General features: G+C 40.9%; 2 protein-coding genes across 10 annotated transcripts in view; both read left to right on the top strand.

Moving 5' to 3' along the window:
• Nucleotides 1-17,165, top strand: part of psip1a (PC4 and SFRS1 interacting protein 1a) — a 415,986-nt gene that overhangs the window by 345,574 nt on the left and 53,247 nt on the right. For all 9 annotated transcript variants that reach the window (XM_079863315.1, XM_079863316.1, XM_079863313.1 and 6 more), the window contains 2 exons: nt 110-211; nt 361-559. In XM_079863315.1, coding sequence (XP_079719441.1) covers nt 110-211; nt 361-559 — 301 coding nt within the window. The remainder of the gene's footprint in view (nt 1-109; nt 212-360; nt 560-17,165) is intronic.
• Nucleotides 7,427-10,564, top strand: LOC307154762 (E3 SUMO-protein ligase ZBED1-like; the record flags this gene model as incomplete). Its single annotated transcript, XM_079864849.1, has 2 exons — nt 7,427-8,369; nt 9,020-10,564. The coding sequence occupies 2 exons, from the start codon at nt 7,427-7,429 to the stop codon at nt 10,042-10,044; spliced, it is 1,968 nt and encodes a 655-aa protein (XP_079720975.1). The 3' UTR covers nt 10,045-10,564.

Here is a 17,165-nt window from a genome sequence, read left to right as displayed (position 1 = left end):
AAGTTCTTAGAACAATTTGCTCGTAATCTATTTAAACTTAATGTATTAAATTTGTTGTTGATTTTTAATTCTGGGCATGTAAGTAAATACACACTCTCTCTTTTCTTAGGATGTGAGGAAATGTTTAGTTGCATTGGATGAGTTGAGTTCACTGCATATTACTACTCAACATCTTCAGAGACACTGTGAACTCATAACTACTCTTAAAAAGGTATGATTAAAAACATTTTTCGGTCTGCATTGGACAGTTGTCATGTGTATTAATTACTATTGCACACCACTTGCAACAGAAACAACAAACTAAAAAAAGAAAAGAAATGTTAACTGAGACGAATCATAGCTTTATACTTTCTTTTAAAGGTCCGCAGGTTCAAAGCCAGCCAGGATGTGATGGACAAAGCCACAATGCTGTATAATAAGTTTAAAAGCATGTTTTTAATGGGAGATGGAGAGTCAGTGCTCAGTCAAGTTCTAAATAAAAGTCTGACTGAACAGAGACAGTTTGAAGAGGCCAAGAGGGGAGTGCTAAAACACACAGAACAGACCAAAGAGCAGAAAGGTAAAGAACTAATAAGGAAAATTCTAATGTAAAGCAGCATTCTGTGGAGATTTGAGCTGGGGAAACGGGGCAAAATACATTTATACTATTATATAACCATTTGTATGTTTTTGGAATATGAATATTTTATATATATATATATATATATATATATATATATATATATATATATATTTATTTATATTTCTGTCAGGACCATACGATATACAATTAGCATACAGTTTGGATTGGAGGTATAGTTCCGTTCTGGGCGAGAACTCCCTGCGCATCCATGCAGCCTAGCATGGATAAGAGCAGGGAGAGCAGCAATAACCCCCCTTGGGGTAAACAGAACAGAACCAACATGAAAGTTTGCAAATATATTTCATTCAAGATTTTAAAGTACAACATAATTCAAGAATTTATTCTGATTCAAGGGGAATCAGAATGCCAAATCCTGACTGGGCGAGAGGAGGAGCTGGGGATGGAGGAGGGTAATTAGCTCCTGAGAAATGCGATAGCTGCTGATAATACTGAAGGAGCTTATATATGTATACCGTGATAGGCGTCGTATTCCTATAGGTAGATGTGGATCAACTGAGGGTCAGCTGATGCAAGCTTGACTAACGTGACCTGCCAGAACTAACGCTACACTTGATTATTACTTTATTAGGTACACCTTGCTAGTACTGGGTACCTACTTTTGCCTTCAGAACTGCCTTAATTCTTTGTGGCATAGATTCAACAAGATGCTGGAAACATTCCCTTGAGATTTTTGTCCATATTGACATGCAGTTGCTGTAGATTTGTCGGCTACTCATCCATGATGCAAATTGATTGAGATCTGGTGACTGTGGAGGCCAGTTGAGTATAGTGAACTCATTGTCATGTTCAGTACACCAGTTTGAAATGATGTGAGCTTTGTGACATGGTGCTTTACCTTACTGGAAGTAGCCATCAGAAGATGGTCTGTGGTCATAAAGGGATGGACATGGTCAGCAACAATGCTCAGGTAGGCTGTGGTAAACTGTATCTGTTTAAGTTTGGGTATGTCATTTCTGGGGATTTTTCAAAAGTGGCGTTGCAGCTTAACAGGTTAAACAATGTACAATTGGTAATAAGGGGCCCAAAGTATGCCAAGAAAATATCCCCCCACCATTACAGCACCACTGCCTGAACCATTGATACAAGGCAGGATGGATCCATGCTTTCTTGTTGTTTACACCAAATTCTGACTCCACCATCTGAATGTTGCAGTAGAAATCAAGACTCATCAGACCAGGCAACGTTTTTTCTAATCCTCTATTTAGGGATGCATTTAAAAAATTCAAGCCAATATCTAAATCGATCTATATCTATATAGATTGCTTCTGCTGCTGTTGCATTGGTTTGCGTCTGTAAGCTTTGCATATCTTTCTGTTTTGAATCATTATTTACTATCATTCCTTGTTGTTTATACTGCTAAATATAACTTACTCAACATCACACATTAACCTGACATCGCTAGCTTCAATCTAAATCGTTATTGCTAGCACAACACGCTAGTTATTCGCTAGCCTGTTAGCGTGCCATCCGTGCGCTCTTTATTTATTTATTTATTTGTATTACCTTTTATGAGTCCATCAAACAACTTGTAAGTAGGATCAGTCAACAAACACGGTAAGTCATGTCATCTTATCCTCTTATTACTCCCCTTACTTATTACCAGAAAAATGGAACGCAACTGGAAGAAAACAAAACTAGAGGTATTTCGCATTTCATGGAAAGAGAGCTCGATTGCATACAGAGAGGCTTTAAAAGCTGCTTATTTTTCAACCCTATTAGAAGAAAATTAACATAATCCTAGGTTTTTATTTGAAACAGTGGCTAAACTAACGAAAAAGAAAGCTTCAAACACAGATGTTTCCAAGCAGCACAGCAGTAATGATTTTATGAACTTCTTCACTTATAAGATTGATAATATCAGGGACAAAATTATAACTATGCAACCGTCTACTACAGTATCGCATCAGGCAGTGCATTGTAGTCTCCCTGAGGAAAAATTTGATTCATTCGTTGCTATAGGAGAGGAAGAATTTACTAAACTCGTTAAATCATCTAAATTGACAACATGTATGTTAGACCCTATACCGACTAAGCTACTGAAAGAGATGCTTCCAGAGGTCATAGATCCTCTTCTTAATATCATAAATTCGTCTTTGTCTCTAGGATACGTACCAAAAAACTTTAAGCTGGCTATGATTAAACCGCTTGTTAAAAAAACGCAACTTGATCCTACAGAATTAGTCAATTACAGGCCGATCTCGAATCTACCTTTTCTGTCAAAGATACTAGAAAAGGCAGTATCTTCACAACTGTGTTCCTTTTTAGAAAGAAATGATATCTGCAAGGATTTTCAGTCAGGATTTAGACCGTACCATAGTACTGAGACTGCTCTCGTTAGAGTCACAAATGATTTGCTCTTATCATCCGATCGTGGTTGTATCTCTCTATTAGTGTTACTCGATCTTAGTGCTGCGTTTGACACCATTGACCACAACATTCTTTTAAATAGACTAGAAAACTATGTTGGCATTAGTGGAATTGCACTAGCATGGTTTAAATCATACTTATCTGACCGTTATCAATTTGTAGCAGTAAATGAAGAGATGTCTCATCGATCACAAGTTCAGTATGGCGTACCACAAGGCTCAGTACTAGGACCGCTGCTGTTCACTCTGTACATGCTACCATTAGGAGATATCATTAGGAAACATGGAATTAGCTTCCACTGTTATGCTGACGATACTCAGCTCTATATTTCTTCAAAACCTAACGAAACTTACCAATTCACTAAATTAACAGAATGCATAGCTGATATAAAAAATTGGATGACTCGTAATTTCCTACTTCTAAATTCTGAAAAAACAGAGATTCTAATTATTGGACAAAAAACTTCCTCACGTATTAACCTAGAATACTGTCTAACACTTGATGGCTGCTCTGTTAAGTCTTCGTCGTCGGTTAGGAACCTGGGTGTGCTCTTTGATACCAATCTTTCATTTGAAAGTCACGTGTCTAGTATCTGTAAAACCGCATTTTTCCATCTTAAAAATATATCTAAATTACGTCATATGCTCTCATTGACAAATGCGGAACAATTAGTTCATGCTTTCATGACATCAAGGCTAGATTATTGTAATGCTCTACTGGGTGGTTGCCCTGCATGCTTAATAAACAAACTACAGCTGGTTCAAAACGCAGCAGCTCGAGTTCTTACCAGAACCAGGAAGTATGACCATATTAGCCCAGTTCTGTCAAAACTGCACTGGCTCCCTATTAAACATCGCATCAATTTTAAAATATTGCTGATGACTTACAAAGCACTAAATGGTTTAGCTCCGCAGTACTTGAGCGAGCTCTTAACGCATTATAGTCCCTCACGTCTATTGCGATCGCAAAATTCCGGCCAGTTGATAATACTGTAACAACCGAACAAAATGCTAGGGAAGCAGAGATCAAACACACTCGGATGGTATGAGAAACGTACAAAATTCTTTATTAATTTTAAAACATGATAGGCTCTTAAAAAAACGTGTTACCCCCCTTGGGTTGCTGATTACAATGTCCCGTGAAACAGTCCAGCTCACGTCCAATAAGGAGGGGCGGGTTACCGGAAATCCTCAATTCTCGACAGGTCCACGTAGACGGGCGCGCATCCAATAGATGCACACAGGAATCGAGGACCGTCCTTAAACCGACAGAATCGGCCTCTCCAGTCTCGTTAACTTGATAACAGAGTACATGTGTCTAGAGCTCTCCTAAATCCAAGCAGAGTCCCTATCTGTCTACATTTACCCCTCCACTGGCTGGCTATCTTCACCGCCGGTGGTACTAGTTACCGCGAGCGGCCGTCAAACGGGTACCCAAGTGAGAGCTCTCCCACCTCTCTCTCGAGCAGAACTCCACACCTCAATAAATAATCCTCCACTCCTCCCCCTTCACCTGTACGCATTGATTTAATTACACATCCATTCATTCATTCAGACAAAGGGGGCGTGTGCTTCCATCACTTAATTTTCTCTTAATCATCACAATACCTAGAATATCAAAATTGACTGCTGGCGGTAGATCCTTTTCCTATTTAGCACCAAAACTTTGGAACAATCTTCCTAACATTGTCCGGGGAGCAGACACACTCTGTCAGTTCAAAGCCAGATTAAAGACACATCTCTTTGACATAGCATTCACATAATACATTATAGACTTCTATAATTCAGTGTTAGGCTGCATAGATTAGGTCAGCTGGAACCGGGAACACTTCCCATAAATCCTGATGTACTTGTTACATCATGAGAAGAATGGCATCTACGCTAATTTTAGTGTCTTTGTTTATCCCGAGGTCTTCCCGCAGCCTGCCGGATCCAGGCCGTATCCAGATCTGATGAAGGCCCTTCGCCTGGACCCGATGACAACGCAGTGCTGAAGTGCCAACTAGTCTCTCCCTATGGAGGATCCCTTTCCACTCTACAGATAAAGCGTCGTCGGGAAAACTCAATTTGCGTATCTACCCCGAATTGATAAAATAAAATAAAATTCTGAATCAAAACTATAAGGAAACACCAGTAATTTGTTTAGGCTTGGTTTGTAGGGAATAACAAACCTGCACACATATATTCAAACGCACATAACTATAGAACCAATTGTTAATGCGCATGTGAACGCCATCAGCGTTTCTTACAGGATCACGTTTAAAGTTTGTGTAAAGAGAATGGTGTCTTCTTGGCGGCCCCAATTTAATAACAAATGATCGTTGCGACGGAAGCGAATCAATCAAAACTAACTTTAGCTGTAAAATAACTTTATTAAAGAACCGCTATAAAGCCAAAACATTCTCTGTTACCTTAAATTATACGTTTATTTCTGTAAAGCTGCTTTGAAACAATCTCCATTGTTAAAAGCGCTATATAAATGAAGATGACTTGACTTGACTTGACTTATTGTTACTTGCACCTCATGCAACATGTTTAGCATATTCTCTGTCAGCACAGGATTTACATGTGATAAATGCAGGGAAATAGTAAAGCTGACGAGGATGATTTCAGAACTAGAGACACGCATCCAAGCATTAATCGAGGTTAATTGTAAGAGTGCAAGGGCTTTAGATACTGCTTTGAATGCGACTAGCTTAGTGAACTCTGTACATTGTTCGGTTCCGGCTGTAGTAGAGCTCGTGCAGCAGGGCAATTGGGTGACACTGAGACGCTGTAGTCGCGGGACAAAACACCGCTCTTACGTTCCGATTACAACTTCAAATAGATTCTCCCTTCTCAGTGAAACAACCACTGTGAATCCTGTTGAATGTGCCCTAGTTATTGCCGATTCTATTACACGGAACATGAAAATAGAGACACCAGCCACCATAGTCACATGTTTGCCGGGAGCCAGAGCGCCTGACATCAAAGCAAATTTAAAAGTGCTGGCTAATGCTAATCGTAAATTCTCTAAGATTATTATTCACGTCAGCACAAATGATGTTCGACTCTGCCAGTTGGAGATCACCAAAATTAATGTTAAAGAGGTGTGTGAACTCGCAAGTACACTCTAAATCGACAACATGTATGTTAGACCCTATACCGACTAAGCTACTGAAAGAGATGCTTCCAGAGGTCTTAGATCCTCTTCTTAATATCATTAATTCATATTTGTCATTAGGATACGTACCAAAAACTTTTAAGCTGGCTATGGGTAAACCGCTTGTTAAAAAAACGCAACTTGATTGTACAGAATTAGTCAATTACAGGCCGATCTCGAATCTACCTTTTCTGTCAAAGATACTAGAAAAGGCGGTATCCTCACAACTATGTTCCTTTTTAGAAAGAAATGATATCTGCAAGGATTTTCAGTCAGGATTTAGACCGTACCATAGTACTGAGACTTCTCTCATTAGAGTTACAAATGATTTGCTCTTATCATGCGATCGTGGTTGTTTCTTAGGGGCCAAGCACCGAAGGTGCGGAGGCACCTATTGTGTTTGTTCCGGTCTTATTAGGGGCCAAGCACCGAAGTTGCGGAGGCACCTATTGTTTCTGTTTGCGTTCTTATTATTATTAGGGGCCAAGCACCGAAGGTGCGTAGGCACCTATTGTATCTGTTCCCGTTCTTATTATTATTAGGGGCCAAGGACCGAAGGTGCGGAGGCACCTATTGTATCTGTTCCCGTTCTTATTAGGGGCCAAGCACCGAAGGTGCGTAGGCTCCTATTGTATCCGTTCCCGTTCCTATTATTAGGGGCCAAGCACCGAAGGTGCGTAGGCACCTATTGTTTTCGTTGCCGTTCTTATTATTATTAGGGGCCAAGCACCGAAGGTGCGTAGGCACCTATTGTTTTCGTTCCCGTTCTTATTATTAGGGGCCAAGCACCGAATGTGCGTAGGCACCTATTGTATCCGTTCCCGTTACTATTATTAGGAGCCAAGCACCGAAGGTGCGTAGGCACCTATTGTATCTGTTCCCGTTCCTATTATTATTATTAGGGGCCAAGCACCGAAGGTGCGGAGGCACCTATTGTTTCTGTTCCGTTTCTTATTATTAGGGGCCAAGCACCGAAGGTGCGGAGGCACCTATTGTATCTGTTCCGTTTCTTATTATTATTATTAGGGGCCAAGCACCGAAGGTGCGGAGTAGGGCTGGGCGATAATTCGATCTCGATACGGGATCGCGATAAAATTCTGAACGATTTCGATAATATGCTTGGGACATATTATTCGATATCACATGAAAAACTAAGCGCAACAGTATCTGCCGGCTGCCGTATGCCGACACGCCCACTTCTCAGCGAGCAGCGTGGCTACAGTAAACAGAAGGAGACTGAGAGAGAGGGAAAAAAGTTGGGAAAAGCATAAAAAAATGAGCGAAACTGAAGTTGAGGACAGCGAAAATAATGCCGAACGTGAAGGCGACATCACTACATCACTCGAGACCGAAGACATTGTTGAAAAAAAAGGTAACACGACGTCAATTGTGTGGACGTGGTTTGGATATGGCAAAAGCGACCATGAGCAGGCGAAGCCGGTCTGCAAAATATGCCTGCGGTTGGTACCAGCCAGGACGGGGAATACAACAAATCTTTTCCATCACCTGAGACGGCACCACCCCAGTAATTACTCTGAAAGTGTGACTCTACGGGCTCAAGCTGGCACGACACCACACACACAGCCAAGCAAGACCACCACGTCGCCTGTTAGCATCGCTAGCGGGAGCGGCTCTTTTAAACAACAATCCATCCAGTCGTGCTTTGCAGCCATTGCCCCGTATGAAAAAAAAACAAAGCGGAGCAAAAATATAACGAGCGCTATTACTTATTGCCTCGCTAAAGATATGATGCCCCTGAGCACGGTGGAAAAAGACGGCTTCAGGAAACTGATCAAAGTGTTAGACCCCAGGTACGAGCTCCCTGGTAGAAAATATTTTTCTCAGACGGCGCTGCCACAGCTTTATGATGAATGCCGTCGTAAGCTGGAAATTCATCTGAAGGATGTAAAACACTTTGCCACTACCACCGATCTTTGGTCTAGCCGCACATCCGAGCCTTATATGAGTCTCACAATTCATTTCATTGACGAGGAGTGGGCTCTACACAGCAAATGTTTACAGACAGTATACTTTCCAGAGGACCATACTGGGGAAATCATCAGCCAGGGGCTGGAGGATGCACTCAAATCCTGGGGCCTTAGGGAAGACCGACAGGTGTGCATCACAACAGACAATGGGGCAAACATTGTCAAGGCTGTTTCCCTCAAAGGCTGGCCTCGGCTGCAGTGCTTTGGTCATCGGCTGCACCTTGCCATTGGTAAGTTCATGATGATCTAACGTTATATTATATAAAAAAAAAGTTCATGATGATATCAAAGGAAAGACTTATGCCAACATTAATTTTTCAGCTCTAATAATAGCTCAGTGTAATGATTCTTATACACTGTTGCCCATAAAGTTGGAATAAATGTATATGTATGTATATTTTTTACCTCTTCTCATGAAATGATTGTGACAATGTGATTTATTCTTGATAAAGTATATATTCTTAAAACTGGTAACTGGGACTCAGTCAGTAGCCTATGTAATTATTGCACCTGGTTAAAGGTAATTACTGATGTGTATAAATTGGAATAAAAATAGGAATGTGTCTGAAAACAAAATTATTTCAACTTTAATGGTAACAGTGTACATTCTACATGCCTCAATAAACCAATGTACAGGCTATCACTTGATAACAATTGTTACTGATAGGTGATAATTCAATTATTATAACATTTTGCATCTAAGATATATTTGAATTAAGAGTTTATTGAATCACTGTACTCAACTTAAATTGAGGAAAAATATGTTTATGTGTGTAGTCTAATTGATTTTCATATCAAGGATGTCATGGCAATATTATGATTTATTATAATAAGACAGAAACTAATTTTAAATAATACTTACCTTTTTTTTTATCTACAGAGCGAAGTGTGAGAGACAAGAGAATAGAGAGAGCCATGGGTGTGTGCAAAAAAGTGGTTGGTGCTTTCTCATTCTCATGGAAGAAGAAAAAAGAACTAGCAGCTACACAAAAGGAGCTCGACCTACCCAAGCACCGGCTGATAACAGAATCACCTACCAGGTGGGGTTCTCGCCATGCAATGATAGCACGAATACTGGAGCAGGAGAAGGCCATTTCAAAGGTTTTATCTGCTGATAGAAAAACAAGGCACCTGGCTCCCTCATGGCAAGACATTGAGGTCTTGGAGTCCATACACAAGGCCCTTAATCCACTTGTTGAGTTCACTGATGCCCTCTCTGGTGAAGCACATGTCAGTGTCTCTTGTGTGAAACCTGTCCTACAGCTCTTCAATACGGAGGTCATGAAGCCAGGAGAGGATGACACAGAGCTAACTAAGGCCATCAAAACTACTATCACCACATATTTGAATGAAAAATATGATGATGCTGCCACTGATGACCTCCTTAACATGGCATCCCTTGTTGATCCTCGGTTCAAGACCCGCTACATCCAAGATGACAAGGTAGAGGCTGTGAAATCCAGAGCTGTGGCACAGATCCTGGGTGACTGTCAGAGCACACTGCAGTCTACTCTCACACACAGATTGGGTGGAGGCGAGGCAGATGCTACAGCTTCAGCTCCACCAGCCAAAATGCAGAGGAAGACACTGGGCAGCTTTTTCAAGAAGTCATACTCTGTTTCTACCTCTAGTCTAACAGATGAGCAGGATGTTGAGGCTGAACTGAACAGTTACCTGCTAGCTCCAGAAGCAGACAGTGAGACAAACCCCCTGGCATGGTGGAAAACCCACTTCACATCATACCCCAGAGTGAGCTTCCTGGCAAAGCGGTATCTATGTATTCCTGCCACCAGCTCACCCTCTGAGCGTGCTTTTAGTACAAGTGGCAATATTGTGTCCTGCCATAGAGCAGCTTTAAAGCCAGATGTGGTGGACAGACTTGTCTTTCTTGCCAAAAACCTATAATGGGGTAAATGATGTTCACTAGTGCACAAGATGTAGAGGGCTGGGCGATATATCACATGACATTGTTAGGCACATCTCGTCAGTAAAGCCGGTTCCTTGATTAGTAGTAAATTGCCGTTACCTGCTTTCAGATGGAGCGGCATTTACAACACAGAGCCGTAGTTAACTGATAAGCTGAGCCATATCACATTAATTATCACGGACGTATCGCCTGTGATAATTAATGTGATATGGCTCAGCTTATCAGTTAACTACGGCTCTGTGTTGTAAATGCCGCTCCATCTGAAAAAATATTGATAGTAAGGGGTAGTAAAATCCAATCAAAGTCACGTGTCAGTCATTTTTTACGTGTTTTTTCATATAAATGTCTATAAATCCGAAGCGAATTGAGATATCTTCACCAAAATTGACACACATATGTATGGGCTCACTCTGAGGAAACATAAAAAAAATTGTGGGACTGAGCCTCTTATAACTGTATGAGACTTCAATACAGTTTTGTGAAATAAAATGCTATACTAAACAAATGCATTGGTGTAATTTAATGAAATTCACAATGTGCCATCAACACCATCCCCTGAAAGTACCCAACATATTTCGAAACAGCGCCACCTTTTGGTCAAAAGTTATAACAAAATTTCCAAAAAGGCTAATAACTTTTGAATAAATCTGGCTATTGAAATGCCACTGGTCTTAATAGATTCCTTGGGTCAAGCCGAGAACATAGATACCAAGTTTTCCTTATTTGGCCGAACTTCCTGTCCGCCATCTTGATTTTCAGTCAAAACCTACTTTTTCTAACTCCTCCTAGACCGTTTGTCCGATTTTCACCAAAATCGGATACGTATCATCTCCAGTCCGTGCCGACTAAAAGTTATGGATTTCGTGTCGATAGACGAAACCGTTTTCGTATAGCGCAGCAGCAAAGTTGAGGCATGATGCTAATAGCACTATTCAGGCTTTATCTCTGCAATGCCTTGACATATTAACACCAAACTTTGTATGTGTCATTGTCACTTCACTCTGACCACATCACATCAGTTTTGTAACTGCGCCACCTATTTGTCGAAAGTGATAATCCATAAAATCATATTTTTAATTATTGTTTCTATGATTTTTCAGGCATTTTGCATAAAATCCTCTTTAAAGTCTTTAATTGCTCTTTGTTGCAGTTGGTCTGACACTTTCAGACATGTTGGCATGTCTTGTCGTCTTATTCTGCTTGGCCCAGGTAATTGCTGCTTGCAGCTATATTTATGGGCCAAGCACCGAAGGTGCGGAGGCACCTATTGTATCTGTTCCGTTTCTTCTTATTATTATTAGGGGCCAAGCACCGAAGGTGTGGAGGCACCTATTGTATCCGTTCGCGTTCTTATTATTATTAGGGGCCAAGCACCGAAGGTGCGGAGGCACCTATTGGATCCGTTCGCGTTCTTATTATTAGGGGCCAAGCACCGAAGGTGCGGAGGCACCTATTGTTTTTGTTCCGGTTCTTATTATTATTATTAGGGGCCAAGCACCGAAGGTGCGGAGGCACCTATTGTATCTGTTCCGGTTCTTCTTATTATTCTGTTATTTCTTCCGACTGGGAGTCTATGGCAGCCCTTAGAACCGATTGCGGGAAAGTTGTTTTGGTTTGACATTCTGATAGAGGACAGTCCCAACATTAAATACACCAATTTTGGTGTTTCTAAGTCATTCCCTCTAGCGCCACCACCTGTCCAAAGTTTCACTATTATTTTGCTAATAACTTTTGAACCGTAAGGCCAATCAACAAAATTATTTTTTCCTCTGATTCCTGAGCTCATGCCGATTCGATTGCACCCTATATGGTCATTTTTCGTCATAAAAACATGGCCGCCATTTTGAATTTTCCAAAAAATCTACTTTTTCGAACTCGTCCTAGACGGTTTGTCCGATTTGCACGAAAATTGAACCCGATCATCTTCAGGCAGTGCTGACAAAAATTTATTAAAATCTTGTTGATTCGTCAAACCGTTTTCGATAAACGCTCGAACAAATTTTACATAGCGCTTGCAAAAACAGTCGTAAGGCTGTATCTCCGCAACACTTTATCGTATTCAGACCAAACTTGGTACATGTCATCACAAGCATGACCTGAGGCAACATACTGCGTTTCGGCGCAGCGCCACCTACTGGTCCGGAGATATGAAAAATGGCTATTTTTGCTTATAACTTCTGAACAATTTGTCCAAAAATCATAAAATTGGTCTCGTTAGATTCAGGGCATCATGCCGAGTCGACTGATATCCAATTTTACCATATCGGCCATTTTGACTGTCGGCCATTTTTAATTTTGTGCTAAAATGCTGTATTTTAGGAACGCATGAACGGATTGTAACGAAACTTGGTATGGGTCATCAGCACGATGTTCTGAAGGAGCGTGAGAAGTTTCGAAACAGCGCCACCTAGTGGTGAATATTTTTTTTCAAATGCTTATAACTTTGGGTGTGATCGACTTATTTTCACGAAACTCATCTCAATAGACTCTTGAATCGTTGCCGAGTCCTACGATACCAAACATGCTAGGTTTCGCCTTACGGTTTGTGTAGCGTTGTGATTTAGCGCTTAAAAAACATTTGGCTATATCTTCGAAACCGCTTGTCCGATCGAGACGAAACCACCGTCAGAAGTTTGAAAACATAGGTCGATAGCTATACGCCAATGCCCAAATGCGAAAATATTGATAGTAAGGGGTAGTAAAATTTAATCAAAGTCATGTGTCAGTCATTTTTTACGTGTTTTTTCATATAAATGTCTATAACTCTGAAGTGAATTGAGATATTTTCACCAAAATTGGCACACATATGTATGGGCTCACTCTGAGGACACATAAAAAAAAATTGTGGGACTGAGCCTCTTGGTGGCGCTATAATAGAACAAAACATGAAATTCCCATTGACTTCAATACAGTTTTGTGAAATAAAATGCTATACTTAACAAATGCATTGGTGTAATATTACGAAACTCAGAATGTGCCATCAGCACCATCCCCTGAAGGTACCCAACATATTTAGAAACAGCGCCACCTAGTGGTCAAAAGTTATAACAAAATTTCCAAAACTGCTAATAACTTTTGAATAAATTGGCCTATTTTAATGCAACTCATCTTAGTAGATTCCTTGGGTCAAGCTGAGAACATAGATACCAAGTTTACCTTATTTGGCCTAACTTCCTGTCCGCCATCTTGATTTTCATTCAAAACCTACTTTTTCGAACTCCTCCTAGACCGTTTGTCCGATTTTCACCAAAATCGAATCGTATCATCTCCAGACCGTGCCGACTAAAAGTTATGGATTTCGTGTCGATTGACGAAACCGTTTTCGTATACCGCAGCAGCAAATTTAAGGCATGATGCCAAAAGGACTATTCAGGCTTTATCTCTGCAATGCCTTGACATATTGACACCAAACTTTGTATGTGTCATTGTCACTTCACTCTGACCACATCACATCAGTTTTGTAACTGCGCCACCTATTGGTCGAAAGTGATAAGCCATTAAATCATATTTTTCATTACTGTTTCTATGATTTTTCAGGCATTTTGCCTAAAATTCTCTTTAAATGTCTTTAATTGCTCATTGTTGCAGTTGGTCTGACACGTCTTGTCGTCTTATTCTGCTTGGCCCCGGTAATGGCTGCTTGCAGCTATATTTAGGGGCCAAGCACCGAAGGTGCGGAGGCACCTATTGTATCCGTTCGCGTTCTTATTATTAGGGGCCAAGCACCGAAGGTGCGGAGGCACCTATTGTATCCGTTCGCGTTCTTATTATTATTATTAGGGGCCAAGCACCGAAGGTGCGGAGGCACCTATTGTATCTGTTCCCGTTCTTATTAGGGGCCAAGCACCGAAGGTGCGGAGGCACCTATTGTATCCGTTCGCGTTCTTATTATTAGGGGCCAAGCACCGAAGGTGCGGAGGCACCTATTGTATTTGTTCCGGTTCTTATTATTATTATTATTATTAGGGGCCAAGCACCGAAGGTGCGGAGGCACCTATTGTATCTGTTCCCGTTCTTATTATTAGGGGCCAAGCACCGAAGGTGCGGAGGCACCTATTGTTTTCGTTCCCGTTCTTATTATTATTATTCTTCCTTCTTCCGACTGGGAGTCTATGGCAGCCCATAGAACCGATCGCGGGAAAGTTGTAATGGTTTGACATTCTGATAGAGGACAGTCCCAACATTAAATACACTGATTTTGGTGTGTCTAAGTCATTCCCTCTAGCGCCACCACCTGTCCAAAGTTTCACTTTTATTTTGCTAATAACTTTTGAACCGTAAGGCCAATCAACAAAATTCTTTTTTCCTCTAGTTCCTGAGCTCATGCTGATTCGATTGCACCCTATGACGTCATTTTCCGTCATATAAATATGGCCGCCATTTTGAATTTTCTGAAAAAGCTACTTTTTCGAACTCGTCCTAGACGGTTTGTCCGATTTGCACGAAAATTGAACCAGATCATCTTCAGGCAGTGCTGACCAAAAGTTATGGAATTCAAATTGATTCGTCAAACCGTTTTCGATAAACGCACGAATACATTTTACGTAGCGCTAGCAAAAACAGTCGTAAGGCTGTATCTCCGCAACGGTTTATCGTATTCAGACCAAACTTTGTACATGTACTCACAAGCATGACCTGAGGCTACATGCTGCGTTTCGGCGCAGCGCCACCTACTGGTCCGGAGATATGAAAAATGGCTATTTTTGCTTATAACTTCTGAAGAGTTTGTCCAAAAATCATAAAATTGGTCTTGATAGATTCAGGGCGACATGCTGAGTCGACTGATATCCAATTTTGCCATATCGGCCATTTTGACTGTTGGCCATTTTGAATTTTGTGCTAAAATGCTGTATTTTAACAACGCATGAACGGATTGTTACGAAACTTGGTATGGGTCATCAACACGATGTCCTGAAGGAGTGTGAGAAGTTTCGAAACAGCGCCACCTAGTGGTGAATTTTTTTTTTCAAATGCTTATAACTTTGGGTGTGATAGACTTATTTTCACGAAACTCATCTCATTGGACTCCTGAATCGTTGCCGAGTCCAACGATACCAAACATGCTAGGTTTTGCCTTACAGTTTGTGTAGCGTTGTGATTTAGCGCTTAAAAAACAGTAGGCTATATCTTCGAAACCGTTTGTCCGATCGAGACGAAACCACCGTCAGAAGTTTGGAAACATAGGTCGATAGCAATACGCCAATGCCCAAATGCGAAAATATTGATGTTTAGGGGTAGTAATATTCAATCAAAGTCATGTGTCAGTCATTTTTTACCTGTTTTTTCATATAAATGTCTATAACTCCGAAGCAAATTGAGATTTTTGCACCAAAATCGACACATATATGTATGGGCTCACTCTGAGGACACATAAAAAAAATGGTGGGACTGAGCCTCTTGGTGGCGCTATAATAGAACAAAACATGAAATTCCCATTGACTTCAATGCAGTTTTGTGAAATAAAATGCTATTTTCATTCAAAACCTACTTTTTCGAACTCGTCCCACACCGTTTGTCCGATTTTCACCAAAATCGAATCGTATCATCTCCAGACTGTGCCAACTAAAAGTTATGGATTTCGTGTCGATTGACAAAACCGTTTTCGTATAGCGCAGCAGCAAAGTTGAGGCATGATGCTAAAAGCACTATTCAGGCTTTATCTTTGCAATGCCTTGACATATTGACACCAAACTTTGTATGTGTCATTGTCACTTCACTCTGACCACATCACATCAGTTTTGTAACTGCGCCACCTATTGGTCGAAAGTGATAATCCATTAAATCATATTTTTAATTACTGTTTCTATGATTTTTCAGCCATTTCGTCTAAAATCCTCTTTAATGTCTTTAATTGCTCATTGTTGCAGTTGATCTGACACTTTCAGACATGTCGGCATGTCTTGTCGTCTTATTCTGCTTGGCCCCGGTAATTGCTGCTTGCAGCTATATTTAGGGGCCAAGCACCGAAGGTGCGGAGGCACCTATTGTATCCGTTCGCGTTCTTATTATTATTAGGGGCCAAGCACCGAAGGTGCGTAGGCACCTATTGTATCTGTTCCCGTTCCTATTATTATTATTATTCTTCCGTTTCTTCCGACTGGGAGTCTATGGCAGCCCATAGAACCGATTGCGGGAAAGTTGTAATGGTTTGACATTCTGATAGAGGACAGTCCCAACATCAAATCCACCAATTTTGGTGTGTCTAAGTCATTCCCTCTAGCGCCACCACCTGTCCAAAGTTTCACTTTTATTTTGCTAATAACTTTTGAACCGTAAGTCCAATCAACAAAATTATTTTTTTCTCTTATTCCTGATCTCATGCCAATTCGATTGCACCCTATGCCGTCATTTTCGTCATAACAATATGGCCGCCATTTTGAATTGTCCTTAAAAGCTACTTTTTCGAACTCGTCCTAGATGGTTTGTCCGATTTGCACGAAAATTGAACCAGATCATCTTCAGGCAGTGCTGACCAAAAGTTATGGAATTCAAATTGATTCGTTAAACCGTTTTCGAAAAACGCTCGAACTAATTTTACGTAGCGCCTGCAAAAACAGTCGTAGGGCTCTATCTCCGCAACGGTTTATCGTATTCAGACCAAACTTGGTACATGTCATCACAGGCATGACCTGAGGCTACATGCTGTGTTTCGGCGCAGCGCCACCTACTGGTCCGGAGATATGGAAAATGGCTATTTTTGCTTATAGCTTTTGAACAGTTTGTCCAAAAATCATAAAATTGGTCTCGTTAGATTCAGGGCAACATGCCGATTCGACTGATATCCAATTTGACCATATCGGCCATTTTGACTGTCAGCCATTTTGAATTTTGTGCTAAAATGCTGTATTTTATGAACGCATGAACGAATTGTTACGAAACTTGGTATTGGTCATCATCACGATGTCCTGAAGGAATCTGAGAACTTTCGAAACAGCGCCAGCTAGTGGTGAATTTTTTTTCCCAAATGCTTATAACTTTGGGTGTGGTCGACTTATTTTCACGAGACTCATCTCATTACAGTCCTGAATCATTGCCGAGTCCCACGATACCAAACATGATAGGTTTCGCCTTACGGTTTGTGTAGCGTTGTGATTTAGCG

This window comes from Squalius cephalus (assembly GCF_949319135.1).
Source record: "Squalius cephalus genome assembly, chromosome: 2".
Classification (NCBI taxonomy): domain Eukaryota; kingdom Metazoa; phylum Chordata; class Actinopteri; order Cypriniformes; family Leuciscidae; genus Squalius; species Squalius cephalus.
Note: the sequence above shows the minus strand (reverse complement) of the source record. Positions and strands in the feature narration are given on the sequence as shown.